Below are 23,808 nucleotides of genomic sequence, written 5' to 3'. Positions count from 1 at the left end.
ACAATAATAATAATAATAATAGGCGACGCAGTGGCACAGTAGGTAGTGCTGTCGCCTCAAAGCAAGATGGTCGCTGGTTCGAGCCTCGGCTGGGTCAGTTGTTGTTTCTGTGTGGAGTCATGCTGTACAAGTTAATTGGGTAGGCTAAATTGTCCGTAGTGTATGAGTGTGTATGTTTCCCAGAGATGGGTTGCAACAGGAAGGGCATCCGCTGCATAAAACATGTGCTGGATAAGTTAAAAGTTCATTCTGCTGTGGCGAGCCCAGATTAATAAATAAAAATGATTATTATTATCATTATTATTATTATTATTATGGGTGGCATGGTGGCAAAGTGGGTAGCGCTGTCGCCTCACAGCAAGAAGGTCAGTGGTTCTAGCCTCAGCTGGATCAGTTGGTGTTTCTGTGTGGAGCATTCATGTGCGTTTCCTCCGGTTTCCCCCACAAGTCCAAAGACAAGCACAATAGGTGAATTGGGCAAAGTAAATTATGTGTGTAAATGAGTGTACATGGGTGTTTCCCAGTACTGGGATGCAGCAGGAAGGGCATCCGCTGTGCTGACACACATGCTGGATAAGTTTGGGGTTCATTGCTCTGTTTTGACTCCAGATTAATAAAAGGATGAAAAGAAAATGAATGAATTATTATTATTATTATTATTATTATTATTACTATTATTATTATTATTATTATTATTATTATTATTATATTCCTCTGTGTTCCCATGGGTTTCTTCTGGGTGCTCTGGTTCCCCCCACAGTCCAAAGACACAAAAGCAAATTGAAAAACCTAAATTGGCCGTTGTGTATGTGTGCGTATGAGTGTGTATGTGTGTTTCCCATACTGAGATGCAGCAGGAAGGGCATCAGCTGTGTAAATTGTATTATTAATTAAAATAAAAATGTCACCTTTTTCTAAACGAGTATGTTGTGTTGTGTCGTGTTGTGTCGTGTTGTGTTGTGTTGTGTTTTGTTGTGTCGTTTTGTGTCGTGTCGTGTCGTGTCGTGTCGTGTCGTGTTGTGTTGTGTTGAGTGGCACTATGGGTGGCACTTGTTCAGCCTACCTTCAGTAGTGAGTGAAAATGGTTGAAATAATTTCATCTAGGCTAAATAATTGAGGATGAATCACAGCAGTGTGCAGTTCGTTCTCTGACCGCTTTGTGTCGCACTTCACTCCAGGCACAAGTCATCAGCATAGTTCTCTCGGCCGCCGTACTCACAGAAAGCCTGTTGCAGAAAAACGTTTTCCGGTTGTTAATAACAACACACAAACGTTTTGATTTAGTGTTGGGTCTGTGTGTGATCATGGCAGAGTACACACATGTAAAATCCACCAAACTGGTCCTGAAAGGTTCAAACGATAAGTAAGGCGTTCGTTTTGTAACTGAGTTCAACTAAAGTGTAATACAATAATGTTTGACGTTGAGCTGTGTTTCTCCAGTTGATGTAAACAGACTTGCTGTCTACTGTTTGTGTAGGCTGATTATTTATTTTAAATAATGACCTGTGGTTTTCATATTATGCAGAAAGAAGAAAAAGAACAAAGACAAGAAGAGGAAACGAGATGATGGAGAAGACAAGCTGGATATTGTTGGTATGTTTGTCACTTTTCCCCTGAATCAAAACACAAAAGATAAACATATTTAATTGAGGTAACGTTAAAGTTGGTTTTATATTCGCACATTCATGACACGCTCAATAAATTCTTTACTGTGGTACTTTGAATTAGGGCTGCACAATAATGAGGTGAAATTGGTTTTATATTCACACATTCAGACTTTCTACTTAATAATATAGCTTCAAAAAAGTATTCTTTGCAAACTCAAATAGGGAAATCGTATTATGGGTCAACGACGATCAAATTACAGCATCGTTCACAGTCAGTTAAATATTGCTATTGAGGAAAAGTTGGTTATATACAGTTGAAGTCAGAATTATTAGCCCCCCTGAATTATTGCCCCTTTGTTTATTTTTTCCCCAATTTCTGTTTAACGGAGAGAACACATTTCTAAACATAATAGTTTGTTCTGTAGATTATCGAAAAAAATACATAGCTTAAAGGGGTTAATAATTTTGACCTAAAAATGAATTTTTTTAATTTAAAAACTGCTTTTATTCTTGCTGAAATAAAGCAAATAAGACTTACTCTAGAAGAAAAAAATATTATCAGACATATTGTGAAAATTTCCTTGTTCTTTTAAACATCATTTGGTAAATATTAAAAAAAGAAAAAAATGGTGGTTATAATAATTCTTTAGCTTTATTCGCATAAGTGACATATTCATTTATTTTGTTCGCATAAATAACTTATTCGTTAAGTAACAACATGTGACATGCTCCATTTATTGTTTGCAATGGTACTTTGAATATTCAGTCTGAAATCTCATGTAAGTATGACTTCAAAACAAAATTAGCACTATTTATTTGACTGAAAAATGTTGTACTTTGATAGTCATTGGCTGCTAATATGGTTTCACTATTTAGAATTTGCAAATAATACTTTTCTGAAATTATATTATTAAGGAGAAAGTCTGATTGTGTGAATAAAAAACCAACTTTACTTCAACAATATGTTAATGTTATATTGATTATAATAAAAAAAAGTCTGTTTGCGTAGAATTAAAAAAAACTACAACATTTATAGGAAATGCAATAGCTGATGATGCAAAATGATGCCATTCCATGCAGCTGTACACTATGGTACACACTGTAGTAAGCCTTCCTTTACTTGAAACCTCAGATTTGATTGTCTTAATTGCTTTTGTTTAGAGAGTTTGGAGTTATGGTATTATTATTATTGACACCTTACAGATGTTGATCTACCTTAAAGTTTGCTTGATTGTTTAGCATTTACACTTTACCATTGCACACACTTTGATTAATGTGCACAGACTTTCTGTGTGTGCTTTGTACATTCTTCCATGCTTTGTCAGACCGATATTTGAAAGTTAAGCCATGGTTAACAATATCCACTTGTAAGGTGGTGACGTGTTGGTGACATATGAAATACTGTTTGCCTCAGTGCCGTCACTCATTTAAATTGAGAAAATATTCCTTTATGATCATATATCACACATTAAAGTGAATTGTATGGTGTACACAATAATCTCTGGACTTGCTGCATCACAAATACCAAAATTGTAACAACTTATAAAAAATTAATCACTTTCTGGCTATCGGATATTAGGGATGGACATATATTAAGATCGTGATTTTCGAAAATATTACAGCGCTTTTGTAGACGTTTATTAATAACATTTGATGAGTCTCCCCATACAGTTTAATAAAGCGCTTGGACCCAGAAGCCGCTTCGCATGACGTCACACTTAACAAGCGGATAGGGAGCGTGTCATCAGTTGTAACTGCAAATAAATAATTGCAAATATATAACCAGTTTTACCTTAATCTACACAAAGTTTTAACATCGATGTTGCAATGTGTGCATTCGCAATAGTCACATTGCAGGAGTGTTGAGTTGGCATTATAATTGTTGATCAGCAATGAAGAACGCACAGTGTTTACATTTTACATTACATTTGATTCAATAATTTAGGCCGGACAAAATAGCGATATGCAAGAGATGGTGCAATTCTAAGAAATATAAGAATTCTAAGAAATATTATAGCTTATAAATTTTTGATGCATTTTTCCCTTTTCATTTACAAATATCATGATATATTGTGGATGGTTTTCTTGTGATATATCGCTGATATCGTGATCTATCATCATCACTGGCAAAATATCCCATCGTATTACTGTAACTGAATATCTGACTGCTTATTTCATTTTTATCATAGCTCTATCTTATTTATTCTTGCAATGTCTTTAATTCACGTGTCTACAAGATTATTCGAATCAATCTAAATTAACGATTTCATTCCAAATTGGTCTGTTGAAATTGTGGTCATATCACTATAAAAATCGCAGTAAAATAAAATATTGCAATGTCAGATTTTTCCAATATCATCCAGCCGTTCTTTGAATATTCGGTGTGAAATTACATGTTAGTGTGACTTCAAAACAACATTAGGACTGTTGTACTCGCTGTGAACAATTTTGTACTTTTATAGTCATTAGCTGCTACTTTTTAGAAGTTGCAAAGACTACTTCTCTGAAATTATATTATTAAGGAGAAAGTTTGAATGTGTGAATATAAAACTAACTTTACCTCAATATTTATTGACTAGAGCAGTGTTTTGTGATTGCTGTATGATTTACTTTGTTGTTGGTGCAGACTTGAGCTTGCGTGTTTCTGAATGCCTCTTTAGGAGGGTGGTGGACGGTGAAGTGCTTCGGTGAGGTCACAGGCACAGTGGCCATTGAGATGCACAAAAACTCCTACATTCATGCACTGGACACTGGACTCTTCACTGTAGGATCTCCACATAAAGGTGATGGTTCTGCTTGCTTTATGGTCTCTGCTGTTGCTTTACGTTATGTTATCTCTTAAAAAAGACATATTTTGATTTTGTGTAGTTTTAAAATAGCAGTCATGATAGAAATAAAATATTATATAATTAAAAAAAGAAACCATTTTGAAGTGCCATGTAAAAACGTCTTGAGTAGGATTTGGGGATGGTGAATAAACCACAATGGGGAAGGGTCTGTTGTCGTTTACATATTAATCTGCTGAAAAATAAATAATTAGCGTACTAAATTAATATGTCACAGATTTTGCAATGATATCAGTATCAAATTAAAGGCATAGTTCACCCGAAATCGAACATTTCCTCACTGTTTACTTACACTTAAGTAGTTTTAAATCTTTATTTCTTTTTTCTGTTGAACACAGAAGTAGATCATTTGAACAATGTTGGAAACCGGCAACCACTGACATCCATAGTAAAAAACAAAAAATACAATTAAATCCAATGGTTGTTTTCTCAGAACATTTTCTTTTGTAGTCAACAGAAGAAATAAATCCATAAAGTACTAGGAAAAAGTGGAGCATGAGTAAATGATGGCAGAATTTTACATTTTTAGGTGAACCATCCCTTTAATACTGCTAAGTGTTATATTGTTTTTTTAACTGATAAATATAGAATTACAGCAAACACATCACATTTAGTCAAACTGAAAGCTGATAATTTTTCAAGGTGCAATCTTTATTTTTTTTATTAATTCAAAATCGGTTACAGACTGTGTGTCCATCATATATCGCAAGAGTGTTCAATTGAGACTTTTTTTCTCACACAAGTTGTAGGTTAGTTGACCAACTTGGTAAGTTTGAAAGAAAATTTTTGAATTTGAATCGATAAGCATGGCATCAGAAATAGCTTTGCCAAATGTGTGATTGTATTCCTTCATCTGCAAAGTAATATCTTTTTTCATGTTTTTGAAACCCCTTGTTTTCTTTGCAGTGTTGCATGTCAAAATGTAGGATAATGATTTTTTATATACAAAAGCCCCTTATAACTAACTAACAAACATAATAAATGAACTTCAAACAGGCTTTCATATTAAAATAATATCATGGCCCCTTAAAAAATTCTGTACAATAATTCAATACAAGTATATAATAAAATGATCTGTTTGCGTAGGATTAAAAAACTACAACATTTGTACACTACAGTACACGCATAATAATAATAATAAATTTATATATATATATAGTTCAAATCAGAATTATTAAACCCCCTTTGAATTTTTTTATATTTCCAAATGATGTTTAACATACCAAGGACATTTTCACAGCATGTCTGATAATATTTTTTCTTCTTATTTGTTTTATTTCGGCTAGAATAAAAGCAGTTTCTATTTTTTTTTTTTTTTTTAAACATTTCAAGGTCAAAATTATTGGCCCCTGGATTTTTTTCGATAGTCTACAGAAAAAAAACATCATTGTACAATAACTCACCTAATTACCCTAACCTGCCTATTTAACCTAATTAACCTAGCTGCGCCTGTAAATGTCACTTTAATCTGTAGTCTGAAAGTGTCTTGAAAAATATCTAGTAAAATATTATTTACTGTCATCATAGCAAACATTAAAAAATTAGTTATTAGAAATGAGTTATTAAAACTATTATGTTTAGAAATGTGTTGAACAAATCTTCTCTCCGTTAAACAGAAATTGGGAAAAAAACAAACAGGGAGGCTAATAATTGAGAGGGGCTATTAATTCTGACTTCAACTGTATATATAAGATCGCTGGTTCGAGCCTCGACTGGGTCAGTTGGCATTTCTGTGTGGAGTTTGCATGTTCCTTTTATGTTTGCGTGGATTTCCTCCAGGTGCTCTGGTTTCCCCCATAAATCCAAAGACATGCGCTGTAGGTAAATTGGGTCAGCTTAATTGTCCGTAATGTATGGTGTATGTTTTGGGTTGAGCTTTGGGTTAACGACCCACCTCATAAAAATTAAATGTTACAAACCTGTGACAAACCACCAACATAATGCGGCTAAATATCAACTTCGATATAAATGACCATGGGAGTAAATAAGTATATAAATGGATTGTTAAAAAATTGCAATTATTCTCGATACCCAATGATATGAAACATATCGTAATAATTTTTTTTTGCTGTATATCGCCCAACCCTACCTTCTAGTTTATAAACTAAGATATTCAATACTGGAGTCTGAAAGCCCTGCCTTCTCTAATATATAATTAGAATCATTATGAGATGTTTTCGCCTTGTTTGCTCAAACACACATTTATTTATATTTATTTTATTATCCTTTTTTTTTTTTTTTTGATTTACAGCAGCTCAGGTACATGCATGCATATCAACACAAAATGGAAAGAAATGTACACATAAGAAAAAAAAATAATAATATAACAATATTTACAAATAAGTAGCTTTATTGGTTGCAAAAACAATAAATGATAAGTATACTAAGCAAGGTATACCGCGGTTTGAAAAGGTCAAAGTTTTAAAACCGTAAAGGTTTTCTGCAATATCGTTCCTAAGGTGTGTACCATTTTATCAAGATGATGTTTTAAATTGTGAATTGTTTCGTTTTTTTTTTTTTTTTTTTTAACAAATGAAGACAGCTGAAGTCAATGATTCATTTAGCCGGACAATTTTACTCTTCCAAAATATGTTAAATGTTTCTCAAAATAAAATATATTGTGTTCAAAAGTTCTTGTTTTTTACCCAGACATTTAAAAAATTATATATTTTAGAGCAGGAAATACAATACTGTGAAACCGTGATATTTTTTTATCCAAGGTTATCATACCGTCAGAATCTTATATCGGCCCATGCCTAAAGGGTACTGTATTATTTATGACCTTTAGAAAAAGGGTAGCTACTGATGTGATCCAACTTTTTAAGTTGGATATGCCCTGAGGAAAAAAATAAAGTTGCAACAGTTTAGTACAGGAAGTGTAAATAACTATTTATTTATCTTCATTCTAATATGTCTGGGTATTTAAATTGCTCTTTTTATATTTGGAACCTGCATGATTTATACTCAAAACAGCATAGATTTGTGTACAAGGACACACTGTCACACAGTTAGTGTTTTTTTCATAAAGGCTGTGATTTAAAATCCATTTTACAAGATATACTTGCAGCATCTTCAGGCAAGAGACAAATGTTTCTGTGCAATTATACCGCGTTGTATTTTTCCTGCCATGCCATGTGGCTTTTATATTGCCTTTTAAATTGAAAAGGTCCCTCTAATAGCGCGGAACAAATAAGTCTCAGAAGTCGAGATGGCGAGGTGCTGCTTTTTTCTCTGTTGCTCTCAATGTGGAGGGATTTAAAAACCTGAATAATGTTATGGATCGTCAGTCGCTATTACTGCCGCCGTTCATGCAAGCCTCAGAGCAATTTCATAGTTCAGTCACCAGGAGGAGTTGTTTACGATTGTTTTTCTTTCCAGCTTCATTTTCTACTTTCCACTGACCATTGGCTGTACAGATCTGAAAGTACAAAGGAATTTGTGCACACTCCCCTTAAATCAATTTCATTTAGTGCCTGACACCTGAAATTAGTAATGAACGACTGTAACTGTTGTTGACAGTATGTTAGATAATTCATGAGATTATCCTGTCAGCAGCAGATTGAACAGAATATCAGCTTTCCGGTTTACTCTTCATTTTTTCAGCCATTCCCAGTTGACTCTCCTATTAAAATACTGCAAGATTCAGCAGTTTATAAAGTTATTTTCAACAAGTTTAGTAGTTTTTTCTGATAAAACAACACAATGACATTTCTGTCATCTTTTAGCAAATGCTCGTTGTGAAAACTTTGAAGATTTATTAATTTCTCAAATGTGTCATAGCGTCTGAATAAGTTTGTGTAATGGGAAATGGCAGCCAACGAATGACTAACATTCAAACACTCAGTAAGACATAATTTTATGAAGAATCCTAAAATGTATTGCAATTTCTCCTAAAGATATTAAGCAGCCCAATGGTTTTAAAGTTAAGTTTTAGTCAGTAATATGTTGTAAACACCGAAATGGTGTATTAGAATGACTTCTGAAGGAGGGATGTATGCTGAAGACGAGTAATTGCTTTGCACTATAATAATAAATCACAATTAAATTAGATTTTTTTTTATTCTAAATTGTAATATTTCACATTATTACTATTAAACTTTTGTGTTGTATGCATTTTATTACAAATAACATGTTATGTGCAGTTTTTAAAAAAATGTCTTGTGTTTTCAGAGGATGAAGGTCCAGATCCTCCTGAACAGTTCACAGCTATAAAACTCTCAGATTCCAGGTAAAGATTACAACTATACACATAATAGGTTTGCACAATATATAATAAATATTACAGGATGTATGATGTCAGTCAGGGACTGATCAGACTCCACAGTTGTAATTTGTGAATTACTTGCAAAGTTTACCCATAAAAGAGTGTTTATCAATTGTGCAGGTTTTAAAGGGCACCTATTTTACCCCTTTTTCGAGATTTAGGATAAGTCTTTTTTGTCTCCAGAATGTGTCTGGAAAGTTTCAGCTCAAAATACCCATTAGATTATTTATTATACCTTTCTGTATATTGAAAATTTGAGGTGTTAAGACTTTGTAGCTGTTTTTGTTGCCTGTGCCTTTAATGCTAATAAGCTAGTTCTCCATGTCCACTGTTCCCACAAGCATGTCACAGCCATAGAGATTGCTCACCTTCACGTAGATAAACAGCAAAGTGACAGACAAGTATGAAGCAGGTCACCCTTACAACAGTAAGAATTTTCACAACGGCTATTTGATGCATTTGTTGTGTAGTTAATTCAAGCTTTTCTGCAACGATGAGACACAAACAATGTTGTTATTAAGTCACACACACGTGCATGCGCCTTGCACTGTTTTTGCACGGCAAATGAGACAGGATACACTTTATTATACACTACTCTATGGATATCCATAATATTAATGTCCAAAATAAACCTGAAGTCCAACAACTGAGATTAAAATGTCTTTTTTATATTTGCACTGACACTGTGGCTGTGGTGATGAATTTCATAGTGATTATACTGTCTTTATATGCACTGTTTTAAACTTGTTAACTTATTCTTGAGGTGCAGATGATCACAGAGAGCAAAATACATCATCTTTTAATCCTAGTTGCATTGCACATGTCCTGTCTTGTTGATATGATTATACGCATTACTTTGAAGACATATTAATACGCATTAATAACATATTAATACATATTCATATTTTTTTATTTTGTAATGTTATTTAATTATTTAATATTTGTACCTGAATCCTGTTAGAAACCTCAGAGAAACATTAAGCACTGATAATGCATATTTTTTTAAATATCTCTGTTCTGTTGTTTTTTTTCTATGCTTGTTATTGCATTTATTAAATGTTATGCAGATATACTATTCCTCTAAATCAGCTCAATAATTCTTAAATAATGAATTCTTACTAAATAAAGCTATTAAAGTTATTGTCACCTTAAAAACGCCTAATCATACATACTGTACCATTTAATTATTTTAAGTCAGTGGTCTTAAACTCAATTCCTGGAGGGCTGCAGCTCTACTTAGTTTATCTACAACCACCTCCAACTCAAACCTGCTTCATAGTCTCTAGTAGTCTTGAACACCTTTGGATCAGTTGTGTTTGATTAGGGTTGAAGCAAAACTGTGCAGAGCTGCCGCTCTCCAGGAATGGATTTTGACACCTATTTTTTAAGTAATTTTGATGATGTGACCAAAATCGCTGATGTATTTATTTTTATTTTTTGGCGTCTAGGATAGCACTGAAGTCAGGGTATGGGAAGTATTTGGGTATAAACTCAGAGGGAGTTGTTGTTGGCCGATCAGATGCCATAGGCTCCAGAGAGCAGTGGGAACCAGTGTTTCAAAATGTAAGTGAATCTGCCGCAGTCACAACGGAAATACCTCTCAAATGTGGAGAGAAACTCTGAAGTATGGTACATTTGGCCAAGTCTTAAATTATGTTTCTACCTTTTGTTTTTGTTCTGTCCTTGTAGGGTAAAATGGCCTTGCTTGCTGCAAACAGTTGTTTCATCTCGTACAGTGAGAGCGGAGACATCGTGGCCAAAAACAAGACAGCTGGAGAGGAGGAAATGATCAAGGTGAATCATTTCTCAATTCACAATCCACACCAACATCAATGGCTGAAGGACTTTTGTTGTTGTTGATGTTTGTGGGACAGAATGATTCACTGCTGCTTCAGTTTTAACATGCAAAAATAAATGGCATGCCAAACATCTTAAGGAATAATTCACTAATAGGTTCCGGATTTGGACATTTGGCTCAAGTCAGATATTTTTTCCACAATTTATTAAGAGTTTAATGATGCACACTAGTAGTTACAGTTGATAATGTGCTTTAGTTTTTAAATAAAGCTCAGCAGGGAGGGGAACTAAGCACTTCTTTATTTATTTTAATAAAACAGTGGTTTAATGACCAACACGTGACTCTATTTTTAATTAAAATCAATTATTTCTTAAGGATGAGCAGTTCTGGTGAGGCCACTTAGCTTAGCACAAACCATTGAATCAGATTAGACCATTAGCATCTCACTCAAAACATAAAAAAAAGAGTTTTGATAAATTTCCTATTTGAAGCTTGACTCTGCTGTAGTTACATTAGCTGTGTCCCAAATGGCACACTATGCACTCATGCACTACGTACTTGTTCACTTACACACTCAACAGTATAGTATATGTATGTATGTCTTCCCAAATGGAACACTAATGGTTTTTTGCTAAGCGGAAATTCAACCCGTTTCCCTGATGACGTTTGACGGTTACCAAATTAGTGAAATAAATGAACAAAGTACCAAATACCTGCAGTGAGAATTACCACATTCTCCATTGGGAGGCGCTATAATCACTCTCATAGGAAAATTTCACTTTCACAATCCAAAATAAATAAAGTTATTCAACATGTGAGTCCGATAGCTCCGCCTCTTCCACTACTTGAGCAAAGCAACAGTCATTCAGTGCGTGAAGTGAAGTGTCCAACATTACACACTTCATTTTACCGGCTGAATGAGTGCATCATCTGAGAAATAAAGTGCACTTATTACTTTTAGAGTTTTCAGTATAAACTCACTACTTACACTATTTATACTACTAAATGGCTTAGAATAGTGCATAAGTATGCAGTTTGGAACGCACCTAGAGTTTGCTGGGACAGAGGAAAAAACATCCAATTTCTAGGTCAATATGGCTAGGAATTATACTGCCATTCCATTGTAATAATCAAGGAAGGAAGTTTACTGTGGTACCATGACTGCAGCTCGTTTGATGATAGGATAATGATCTCAATTCTTTAATCATTTTTGAGCAAGATGCTTATGGTCTAATCAAACTTCATGATTTATGCTAAGCTAAGCTAAAAGTGCTCCCGCCATACCTGAAGATCGACTGAATGCATTAAAAAGTGATAAAAATCAACTGTTTAACTTTAGGGAAGATGTAAATGAGCCTATTTTCGAAAACAACTAAAGTGTTCCTTTAAAGCAGGGTTGTCCAAATCCGGTCCTGGAGGGCCGGTGTCCTGCATATTTTAGTTCTAACTCCAATTAAACACACCTGAACCAGCTAATCAAGCTATTTCTATATATTCACCTTATTCTTCGCTGATGAGCAGGTGCAGCAATTTGATTCTTTTTGGCTCGAGACTTCCGGTCTCATTCACTTCCATTCATTTTTAGACATTAAAAACTGCTCATTTCGCTGTTTGATGTTGCAAACTGATATTTCTTTATTATATTACTTTACTTGGTCTGTATAGTCATGCAAACATTTTTGTGTAGAGCAAGTAGTTTGAACATTTTCTGCCGTTTATTATTCCTAGTCATTTCTCCCATAGGCGACTGAATCAGAAGTTCTAAAACAATCGCGATAACAGGCGCACTTCCGCATTTTAGAATAAGGTCAATACTTGATACTTCCAGGCATGTGTGTTAAAGAAAGTTGGAGCTAAACTATGCAAGACACCACTTGTAGCTTAGCAAAAGTCATGGCGTAATGCGAGACTCTTATCATGCGATTAAAAAAAACGCCGTTAATCTATGCTCAAAGTTGGGTTGGGAGCTGGGTCTATTTTATGCAAGCTATGGTGACTTTCACCTTGATATTTTAGTGCGGATGTATACCTGACCGGTGAGCCGTCTGACAAAAAAGTGCCCTTCTGAATCAAATCAGCAGGATGCCGGACTTTAACTGCAGTTCGGCAGTTTCACTTTAACTCATGAACATTTCATTCATGCCCCGTGACAAAATGGGGTATTAGACGCAAATAAGGAGTAAGGACTGGTGAGAGTGTTATGAAATTTAATAACGCACGCCAAATGCAAAGAAAAAACTTCCGCATTTTGCGGTGTGCGTGTGTGCGTGTGTGCGTGTGTGTGTGTGTGTGTGTGTGTGTGTGTGTGTGGTCCTTTGCTGACAGCCGCATGTGTGGATCTTCTCGGAAAATATGTCAAAGTCCTACATGACGGTAATAGTTTGATTACGGTGTTTACTTCAATAATGCCATTATTATATATGCATACTCCACGTCTTAATTCCATTTCTGTTCAATTCTGTTATGACTATAGTCGAATTAATGTGATCAAAAATTGCTGTTTGGAGCTTACATAGGCCTACAGTTAAAATTGATGTTCATTCATTCATTCATTTTCTTGTTGGCTTAGTCCCTTTATTAATCCGGGGTCGCCACAGCGGAATGAACCGCCAACTTATCCAGCAAGTTTTTAGGATGCCCTTCCAGCTACAGCGGATGCCCTTCCAGCCGCAACCCATCTCTGGGAAACATTCACACACACATTCACACACACACTCATACACTACGGACAATTTATCCTACCCAATTTACCTGTACCGCATGTCTTTGGACTGTGGGGGAAACCGGAGCACCCGGAGGAAACCCACGCGAAGGCAGGGAGAACATGCAAACTCCACACAGAAACGCCAACTGACCCAAGGTTCGAACCAGCGACCCAGCGACCTTCTTGCTGTGAGGCGACAGCACTACCTACTGCGCCACTCCCTAAAAATTGATGTTTAACTGAATAAACAGTTAGTAAACACAAGTACATCTTATTGAACATCATTTATTTTCATCACCAATTATTATGGTAGAACAGTTTCTCAAGCAGTTTGTGATGCATTTTGGAAACAAGAGATGGGCCCCTGGTCTAATTCGCCACCTGGCTTGAGAAACCCATTCTCCAAGACTTATTATTTGGGTAGCACACATATTCTGAATGCCTTCTGCAAAATTCAAATGAGCCATTTTAATCTAGATTAATTCCGAGATTAATCTAGATTTTTTTTTTATCTAAAAATATATATACACATATATATAGTTTTAATAATTTTTAATAACTTAATAAGTTTTATATAACTTTAATAAGTTTAATAACTTGACTCTGCTGTAGTGACAAGCAAGTTGAAATTTCCACCACTACAATGTACAGTCTACTTTGTTATGGACGCAAAGCTATAACTGTCAAATGAGAATGTATTATTTTCCTTGGCTATAAACATTGTTTTTCCTGCTTACCTGTCCTGCACAGATCCGTTCATGCACAGAAAGGGAGGTGAAGAGGAAAGATGATATTGCAGATGAAGACCGAGGCGATGTCAAGAACTGCGAGCTCAATTATGTGTGAGTGTCTACATTTATTACATTCAGAAGCGCTGCTGTTCATTCAGCATTCAGTCAAGTTCTAATGCTTGCGTCAATGTTTGCATGCAGAAAGAAGTTCCAGAGTTTTCAGGACCGGAAGCTGAGGCTGAATGAGGAAGACAGCGGTTCACTCAAAAAAGCCAGAACAGATGGAAAGTTCCATGAGGCACTGCTGGACAGGTAAAAAACACTTCTGAATTCATACCCTGGTCATACTGAAGAATGAATGACTGTAGCCTGTGTATAATTCAGCTTATTCTCAGATGGATGAAAATACAGAACATTATATTTTATACACCACCTACGTTGTACTGGATGACTTATTTTAGAAGATGTGAGATATGCAAACCCTTATAAATCTTTTGTCATGGCTAGTGATGTATTGATCACGTGCATGTATTGATTGTTGTTGTTTTATTAGGAGGTCAAAGATGAAGGCTGACAGATACTGCAAGTGAAACCAGAAGAAGCACATCATCATTTTTACATCTTCATGGAATTGACATTTTAATTTCACAATTTTAACTTTATTCTTGCAAATGCAAGTTACAAACTCAAGCAATTCTGGCTGTTTTCTTCATATTTGTCAGATACAGACTTCTAGTCAAAAATGTGAGAAGTCTTGAGAAATGTATATCTCTGAATGTATATCTCTCAAAACACAATCATACAGTCAAGCCCAAAATTATTCATACACCTGGTCAATTTTGACTTAGTTACTTAAAGAAATATTTGTACTTAAAGAAATGTATTTTTTTTTCCATGATGGAAATGAATGATGCCTCTTGTACATCGTATTATCTTTGGAGAAGCCTGTGTCACTTTTAAAAAAACAACTTAATAAAAATAACTTTAAGTCCGAATTTGCCAGCAGTATGAATAATTTTGGGCCTGACTGTATATCTGCAGGGTATTTTGTTGTTTTATTATTTTCTTTATCTTATGATAGAGACTAGCTTCCAGAATTTTTTCATATTTTTTTGTATTGATTGTAAATGTCATTCATTTCCAAAAATAAATGGATCACAAATTCAGTCTTCCGTATAATCACTTAATTTATTCAAATGTCTCTTAATTGTTATTATGAATAATTCAATATTTTTTGGTACATATCTTAAAAGACATGAATATGCCTAAAATGTTTGTCTCTTTGTCTTTCTCTTTGTGATGTGATTTAATGTTTTGATGTATATTATAGAAATGTTATTCATACTAAAACCACATTTAAAGTTACAATAATTGACTCTTTAAAAGTTAGTTCACCCGAAAAGGAAAATACTGTCTTGAGTGATAAACAGGGCCCTGGAGGAAAACATCTTCAGCCTCCTGCCTAGACAAGCCTTGTAACTCGCAAAGGCTATGAATGATGGCCTGTACAAATATACAAATAATACATTTACTAATAAAATTAAACATACACTCTGCTGAACATAAGCATGCTCATGTACATGCATGTTTTGTGAGACATCTATAAATGAACTCCACCTCATTATTGTAGGTCAGCTGCGTTTGGGTTCTATTGATTGCCAGCTGATCAACAAAACAGAATTTTTACAGTTAGCACTGGATTACTTCAGGTCAATCATTAATCATTGTAGAAATTCTATTTATAAATTTGAAGCATGTTTGGTCAGGTTGACCATTTATCAAGGGCTCTAATTGTGTTGCAAAAGGCAAAGCAAAACACATAAATATAGTAGATTATGCAAAAATATATATAAATAAATTCCAGTATATGCATGAACAGCTTATACTGCATCCTCCTTCTCCCAGTAGCTCACCCATGTTGTAGGTCAAGCACATCTGTTCAAATATAAATAGTTTTAGAGACGGATTCAAATTCTATAATGCAAAAATAAAACTTTATTACCACTTTATATGCCAATATACGTAACGCATAAACATATAATCCATTAAAAAAATTGAAAGCATCAAGCAGCCATAAATATAATGAACTTACTCCCAATAATCAAGACCACATCTTGGTTTGGGTTTTCTGCCAGAGCACACAGTATCTTCTTCTGACAGATCAACTGGAAGCTCCTGGACTTGCTGGTCAACAGTGGAGGGAGGAACCTCAAGGCTACTGTTAAGAGTGTCCTGGTGACAACAACTCTCTACAGTACATGTGATCTCCACAGAGGTTTGATCTAAAGAGAGAAAAACACATTTAACATTTATATAAATAAACACCCAAACATTTCAATGCGGTTACAAATAATACATAGTTGAAGTCAGAATTATAAGCCGCTAAATCTTTCCCAAATTATGTTTAACAGAGCAAGGACATTTTCACAGTATGTCTGATAATATCTTTTCTTCTGGAGAAAGTTATTTGTTTTATTTCGGCTAGAATAAAAGCGGTTTTTATTTCATTTTTAAACAACATTTTAAGGTCAAAATTATTAGCCCTTTTAAGCTATATTGTTTTCCATTAGTCTACAGAACAAACCGTCGTTATACAATAACTTGCCTAATCACCCTAACCTGTCTAATTAACCTAGTTCAGCCTTTAAATGTCACTTAAAGCTGTGTAGAAGAGTCTTGAAAAATAACAAGTAAAATATTATTTACTGTCATCATGACAAATATAAAATAAATCAGTTATTAGAAATGAGCTATTAAAACTATTGTTTAGAAATGTGTTGAGAAATTTTTTCTCTTTGTTAAACAGAAATTGGGAAAAAATAAACAGGAGGGCTTATTATTCTGACTTCAACTGTATATAGTATTTACAGAGACAAAACTGAGGTGTTCAGATACACAAACCTCTGCACATCTGAACATTTGAACTCTGCAAATGTTTAAAGCTATAATCTTTTTAAATGATTAAGTCTACACAAAATGTATGGTGATTTACCATCAGTAGAAGATTCTGCCTCCTGCTCCCCCTTCTCACATTGCTCCTGGATTTATTGGTGTAGAGAGGAATCTCAAGGCTACAGTTAGTGTCCTGGGGACCAAAACTCTCTAATGTGATCTCCACTGAGGTTTGATCTAAAGAAGGAAATATATATTATACATTAGAAAACACAAACATTTCAATACTGCTACAAATAATACATATATAGTATTTACAGAAACAAAACTATAAAGTTCAAATATACGAACTGCCGCATGTGAATATTTGAACTTTGCAAATGTTTAAAGCTATGATGATCTTTTTTTAATGATTAAGTTCAGTACACACGAAAGATGAAGTGATTTACCATCAGTAGAAGTTTCTTCCTCCTGCTGGATTTGCAGGTCAATAGTGGAGGGAGGAACCTTAAGGCTGTAAAGAGCTTGCTGGTAATCATTGTCCTCAATAATGCATGAGATTTTCCCTGCAGAGGTTTGATCTAAAGAAGGAAATATACATTCAACTTTTATTTAAATACAAACGCACAAAAACTTTTCAATTCTTTTACAAGTAAATTATACATATACTTACAGAGACTAAAGTTTAAAGCTATGATGATCATTTTTTATTTCATTTTGTCCCAGTCACACAAAAGGTAAAGGCATTTACCATAACTAGAAGGTTCTGCTTGGGTGTCCTGCTCCACCTTCTCACACTGCTCCAGGTCAACAGTGGGGGGAGAAACCTCAAGGCTACTGTTGGGAGCTTGCTGGTAATTACAGTCCTCAGCGGTGCATGAGTTGTTCCCAACAGAGGTTTGATCTAAAGAGGGGAATATACGACAACTACATAAATAAAAACTCTCAGAAACTTCTCAATCCTTTTACAAATACATATATTTACTGAGACAATAGTTTAAAGCTATGTTGATTATTTTTTTATTTAATTTTTTCCAGTCACACACAAAAAAGGGATTTACAATCAGTAGAAGATTCTGCTTCGGTGACCTGCTCCACCTTTTCACCCCTTCCAGTTCTTGCGCTTGAAAAGCTGAATCAGGCCAGCTTCCTCCAAAACCTCGATTTCTTCTTCAACTTTTGCTCCTTCACCCCACTCCCTACTCCATCATCTTCACAAGTAACAGCACGACTCTCATCAAGCTGATGTTTTTCTTGACGAAGCGTGTCTTTATTGGACTGAAGTGGTGTACTTGGATGGAAACTGTACACTCCGTCTCTGTCGCTATATTGTTGTGCATTTATCCTATGACACTATTAAGTGTCAGTGGAGGCGTGAAAAAGGCACACAACAACTGAAATCCATGCAAAACGTTTACTTAAATAAATAACACTTTGGCAGCAGCGGGGTAATGCTCTCGCCCCGTGCAGAGGGGTTTCTTAACCATCCACACTGGACCTGCGAGCATACAGTCAACTAACTTCCCGCGTGATGACAAAACAGCATAGGATTGGCTAATGCACAATGTGACTTAAAAGTGCTCTTTTCTGTTAATTAATAAACAAAACACACAAGAAATTTGCAGACCATGATAAAACAAACGCACCGTGTTACTTCAAACTACCATATTACACCGTCAAGCCACAAGATTGTGACATTAAAAAGAGTGTTTGTCCTTGAAAGCGTTTTGTTTTGGTTTTTTAAAAATTGCTGGACTACGTAATGCATATAATACCTGACAATTCTTATAGTAATCCCTAAAATAATCCTATAATAATTATTAAACCATATTATAAATGTAAATCTACTTGTTTTAATACTTGTTCAAACACTTGTATAAATATTCCGTAATTCCTGCTACACAGTATGCTGCATCGCCAATATTTTGAGAAGGGTAATCCTGCACAACTGGAGTGGCTGCACTCTCAGGACCGCATTTTTAGGATCGCATCTTTAGGACCCTAGTTTTTTGTGACAGCGTCACCTGTCGGATTGGATCATGGATGCGCTAATGGACGACACGGATGACAAGGAAAGTGTAAGTACCGATTTTTCTATTAAGTTTTATTTTAAACTGTTAAAGTAAGTGTTTATTTTGTAATGCTGCTGTTTTATACTGTGAGTTTATGCGGAAATGCCAGATTAGCCTGCATGATTTACCCCACTTTTAAGGGTCTGGGACAAAAATGTTACGTGACGATTTTTTTTCCAGAAGAAGAATAAAATATTATAATAATAAATATGGATAATTTTACACAGCCAGAGTGAGAGCTGCTATAACTGTTAATAATTTTCTAGAGTTCGTTTTCTAGTTTGATTATACGACGTTCGTAACTCGTGACCATGGTTTAATGAAACATTGTTGATTTAATGGCTTGTTGACTTAACGGCTAATGTGCTTAGTGACTCATGCATTAAACTAAGATGGTAAAAGCACGTTTGATGTAAGAGTTTCAGATTTATCTATATTTTACTGAATTCGTGTTATTCGTTGTATTACATTAGCACATTAAAAATTGTGCTGACTGCCTGTTAGCCCCAAAATACTGTATGTGTTATTAGCCTGATGTTTTGTCATCGTTTTACAGTGATGAATGAGATTCTGAAAGTTAGGCTTATTCTGTAGGTCTTAACCATATAGAGTCTCATATCTTTAATTTATATCATCAGGTATGTTTTACCTGGCGAATAAGAAGTGATGGCCAATATGATTGGATTGCTTAGGCTCATTGTAGGAGGAAAAGAAAACAAACTACAGGAATATTTTCATTGAGGTTATCTCAAACTGTTGAGTAACACTTTATAACATCTGCATACTATAAATAAATAATTATTAAGCATTTAATAACTAGTTAATTTATTATTTTATTTGTTTAGCATTAACTCTACATTTAATAGACATTGATAAGCAGTTTATAAATACAGTTACAAATGCTAGCTGTGTTCTTGAGTTTATAGCATATCTATGATGAAGTGCAGCTTATCTGTGGTGTTCATTTTCCAGAGGAATGTCTGGCCAAATAAGTATATAAACTGCATGCTGGGTGCTACTCATTTATGAATCCATGTAAAATGATTTGCTGTTCTGTGGTGGTATTTTAGTTCATATTTAAATGATTTTTTTTTCATAGGCCATCGTACATCCTCTGGGTGTCTTGAGGAGCTGGTCTTTGGATAATGCTGAGCAGGTCTTTCTTTCTGGTAAAGATTATCATTACAGGTCAAAATATGGTTAATTTTGCACAATGCTCAAAGAGCCTTTTTGTTACTGGTATATATGTTAACTCAACAGTGATTGTTCTCTATTTCAGTGAAGTAAAAGAATTTAACAGACAGATTTACAAACAACTGACGAAAGAAGAGAGAGGATTCAATAGGTGGGTATTGCTCTTATATACTTAAAAATATGAAGTTGGGAGTAGTTTCCTGTTTGGTTCTCCCAACAGTGCATACGCTTAAGCCAGAAATATATATATATATATATATATATATATATATATATATATATATATATATATATATATATATATATATATATATATATATATATATTATAGCTAACACTGTAAAGCAAATGTTTGTTATTATACCTCTTATATTAAATATTAATCTAAATTTAATTTCATAACACTTGATTAACCTTTTGAGTTCATATACATTGTTTTACATATTCAAGAATATATATATATTCATTCATTTTCTTTTTCAGCTCAGTCCCTTTATTTATCAGGGGTTGCCACAGCAGAATGAACCGCCAACTTATCCAGCATATGTTTTACACAGCGGATGCCCTTCCAGCTGCAACCCAGTACTGGGAAACACCCATTTACACTCATACACTTGAACATGGGGAGAACCTGCAAACTCCACACAGAAATGACCACTGGCCCAGCCGGGGCTTGAACCAGCAACCTTCTTGCTGTGAGGCGACGGTGCTAACCACTGTGCTGCCCTATGTGCTCTATGCGGGTGAGTGGGATTGACAAACCACTTGGAGGGAACACTCTTGCTGTCTTAATGCACCAGACATTTTGTTATAAATCATGTGCGTTTCATGTTTATTCATATAACTGCTATTTTATCTCTTAGCACTTCATTTTTGTCTTGATATTTAATATCTCTTGTTTAAATACACTATGAACAGCAGATGCGCTAATTATTTTCCTTGTTCCCTATTTCCACCTGGGGATATTCATCCAGAGGCCTCTAGAGATCGTAACCTGTGAAGAGATGATGCCACCATAGAGGACTTCTAAATGTATCCATAATCCTGAAACAGACCGTATCATGAGCAGATGCTGTGGTGGTCATGGAGAAGTGGAGAGCATGAGACTGATTAATGAAAGACCCCAGTGACAGATGAGTGCCCACATTGACCCTGTGGTCCAGCCTGAAAACCAGCTGGTGACCTACTCACACCTGCAGCTTCTCCACGATGGACGCCCAATGTTTGCCTCAAGCGCCTAGACTGCAGCTCTGCACGTGAAGTGTGGCCAGAAGAGAAATGGTTGTGCCCAACTGAGCCTAGTTTCTCTCAAGGTTTATTCCTTCACTTTCATCTATTTGTAAAGTTTTGTTCCTCCACTGTTGCCATTGGCTTGCTTGGTTTAAGACTTGTGGAACTGTGCATCGATGGATTTGCTTTTTTTAGTGTTTGGACTTTCAGCAGTGAATACTAAACCACACTGAACTGAACTGAATTTAATAAATGTTAAGCTGCTTTGACACAATCTACATTGTAAAAGTTCTTTAGAAATAAAGATGAAATTAATTGAATTAAATGTTCAACACGTTTCCATTTTTCTCAGAAAACATATTTATAAAGGTGCTGTTGACTTGAAATTTTCACCAGATGTTGATAACAATTTGTAAAGTAATTAGATTTGTTTTCTATTCATATATTTTTTTTCTTTGGTTTTCAGGCATTTCATAGCACCTTTAGAAATATGTTTTCTGAGAAAAATGGGAACTTGTTGAATACTTATTTACCCCAGTGTGTATGTATATATATGTATGTATATGTGTATGTGTATATGTATATGTGTGTGTGTGTGTGTATTTATATGTATGTATTTATATGTAAATATCTGTGTATATATATATATATATATATATATATATATATATATATATATATATATATATATATATATATATATATACTTGAACTTTCTTCTTCACTCTCATTCACAGGAGCTAAAGTCTACAGCCAGTCTGAATGCAGCAACTGAATAAACAGTGGGGTCATTTTTGTGGTTGAATTGCATTATTAAAAATAAAAGTGTGGATATTTATATAAATGTACATTCTTGAATCATCCTTGTTTCTTGTCTCTCTAAAACCTTTACAACCTGGTTTTAAATTAGTAACTGCAAATGCTGATCCCATTTGATTTAAATTTATTTTCCTTAATACTGAGCTAATTAGTTCAATGTAATGGGGTTCATCAATATACAGTATTTTTCAAGGAATGTAAGACTTTTAAGGCACTCAACTCTATTTATTCATTTATATTTTGGGTGTAAATTCATTTGTTTCATTTTAAAATTGTTACGTAAAGCAGGCGTTTTACACTTTAACCTCTGTAATAAAAGTGCCTGAAAGTTTCCGCTATATAATCCAATTCGGTAGGTGGCGCAGTTAAAAAACGGGTCCTCGAAATGCAGTTTCACTATGTCATCCAATCCGGTAGGTGGCGCTTCCGCAAAAAAACTAGGGTCCTAAAAATGCGGTCCTAAACATGCGGTCCTGAGAGTGCAGCTACTCCAGTTGTGCAGGATCATACTATTGAATATTTTCTTAATAATTGCATTCTCTTTCTCAGCCACTTGAGGGCGGCAAACATCATGGTATCTGGACAGAACTGATAGTCCACTTCATGATCCCAGTGGTAGTGTACTGGAAAAAAAAAGAGTTATTTGTTTTTGTATGTATATTTAAGTTATAAGGAATTGAAGTCAGAAATAAAAGAGGGAAGGATGTGTGGATGGGATTTAAAAACATGATAATCTAAATCTACTTTTTAACAGTTGAGGGATGGTATTTTCCTTTCGTTTTCCTTTCAGCTTCGAGGGTTTGTGTTTTCCAGGAAACTATTTGGATGAAATATAATAGATTTCCAAATGTTTGTTTAAATTATGAAAGTCAGCCTGGTTTTGATCAAACTTGTGATCTGTATTAACAAGCTCCAGCTACTCTTTTTCACACTTTGTCCAGCACTTTTTGGGCATCAATTTTTACAATTTCTGAATGAGATATATATATATATATATATATATATATGTATATATATATATATATATATATATATATATATATATATATATATATATATATATATATATATATAAATATATATATATATATATATATATATATATATATATATATATATATATATATATATATATATATATATATATATATATATATATATATATATATATGACCATGATTGCATAAAGTGTTTTGAAAAATATCTATTCAAATATTACTTACTGTCACCATGGCAAAGAAATAAATTTTATATTCTTTAAGTTTTTAGAAATGAGTTATTAAAACTATTATGTTTAGAAATGTGTTTTCAAAAAGTGCTTTCCGTTAAACAGAAATTGGGGGAAATAATAAACAGGGGGGTTAATAATCCTGACTCCAACATTTTATACAAAATTTAACAAAACTTCAGTTTTGGCTAATAATATTCTTCTTTTGATTGACAAATCTCTCATTAACCAAAAGTTTATTTTTGTTTCATTTTCTTAATAATTGCTGTAAAATTCAGATTACTTCTCTCTTTTTGATCTTTACAATTTTTTTGACTTTTTATTCTACCAACACTTTTAATATTTAAACATAACCCAGATACAGACGGAAAAAAAGATGGAGGCATTTAATAGCAGTTTTAATTTCAATTTCATTTTTTAGAA

At 34.3% G+C, this 23,808-nt stretch overlaps 1 protein-coding gene across 2 annotated transcripts; it reads left to right on the top strand.

Moving 5' to 3' along the window:
• The first annotated feature begins 1,213 nt into the window (after nucleotides 1–1,213).
• Nucleotides 1,214–15,116, top strand: frg1 (FSHD region gene 1). 2 transcript variants are annotated; one of them, NM_001017793.2, is made up of 9 exons: nucleotides 1,214–1,363; nucleotides 1,526–1,593; nucleotides 4,268–4,390; nucleotides 8,624–8,681; nucleotides 10,166–10,280; nucleotides 10,407–10,511; nucleotides 13,970–14,061; nucleotides 14,152–14,262; nucleotides 14,504–15,116. In NM_001017793.2, the coding sequence occupies exons 1-9, from the start codon at nucleotides 1,305–1,307 to the stop codon at nucleotides 14,538–14,540; spliced, it is 768 nt and encodes a 255-aa protein (NP_001017793.1). In that variant the 5' UTR covers nucleotides 1,214–1,304; the 3' UTR covers nucleotides 14,541–15,116. The 2 variants fall into 2 exon arrangements, 1 of the variants encoding a protein (NP_001017793.1); XR_012400788.1 differs by lacking the exons at nucleotides 13,970–14,061; nucleotides 14,152–14,262; nucleotides 14,504–15,116 and adding an exon at nucleotides 12,317–12,448 and having other exon boundaries at nucleotides 1,249–1,363; nucleotides 10,407–12,073.
• Nucleotides 15,117–23,808: the final 8,692 nt, after the last annotated feature.

The sequence above is a fragment of the Danio rerio genome, chromosome 1 (assembly GCF_049306965.1).
Source record: "Danio rerio strain Tuebingen ecotype United States chromosome 1, GRCz12tu, whole genome shotgun sequence".
NCBI classification, from domain to species: Eukaryota; Metazoa; Chordata; class Actinopteri; order Cypriniformes; family Danionidae; genus Danio; species Danio rerio.
This window is presented reverse-complemented; position numbering and strand designations above follow the sequence as displayed.

Coding starts and splice junctions, on each gene's coding strand:
- frg1 (NM_001017793.2), top strand. CDS start 1,305: ATGGCAGAGTACACACATGTAAAATCCACCAAACTGGTCCTGAAAGGT. Junction 1,364..1,525: donor CTGAAAGGTTCAAACGATAA/GTAAGGCGTTCG, acceptor CATATTATGCAG/AAAGAAGAAAAAGAACAAAG. Junction 14,062..14,151: donor AACTGCGAGCTCAATTATGT/GTGAGTGTCTAC, acceptor GTTTGCATGCAG/AAAGAAGTTCCAGAGTTTTC.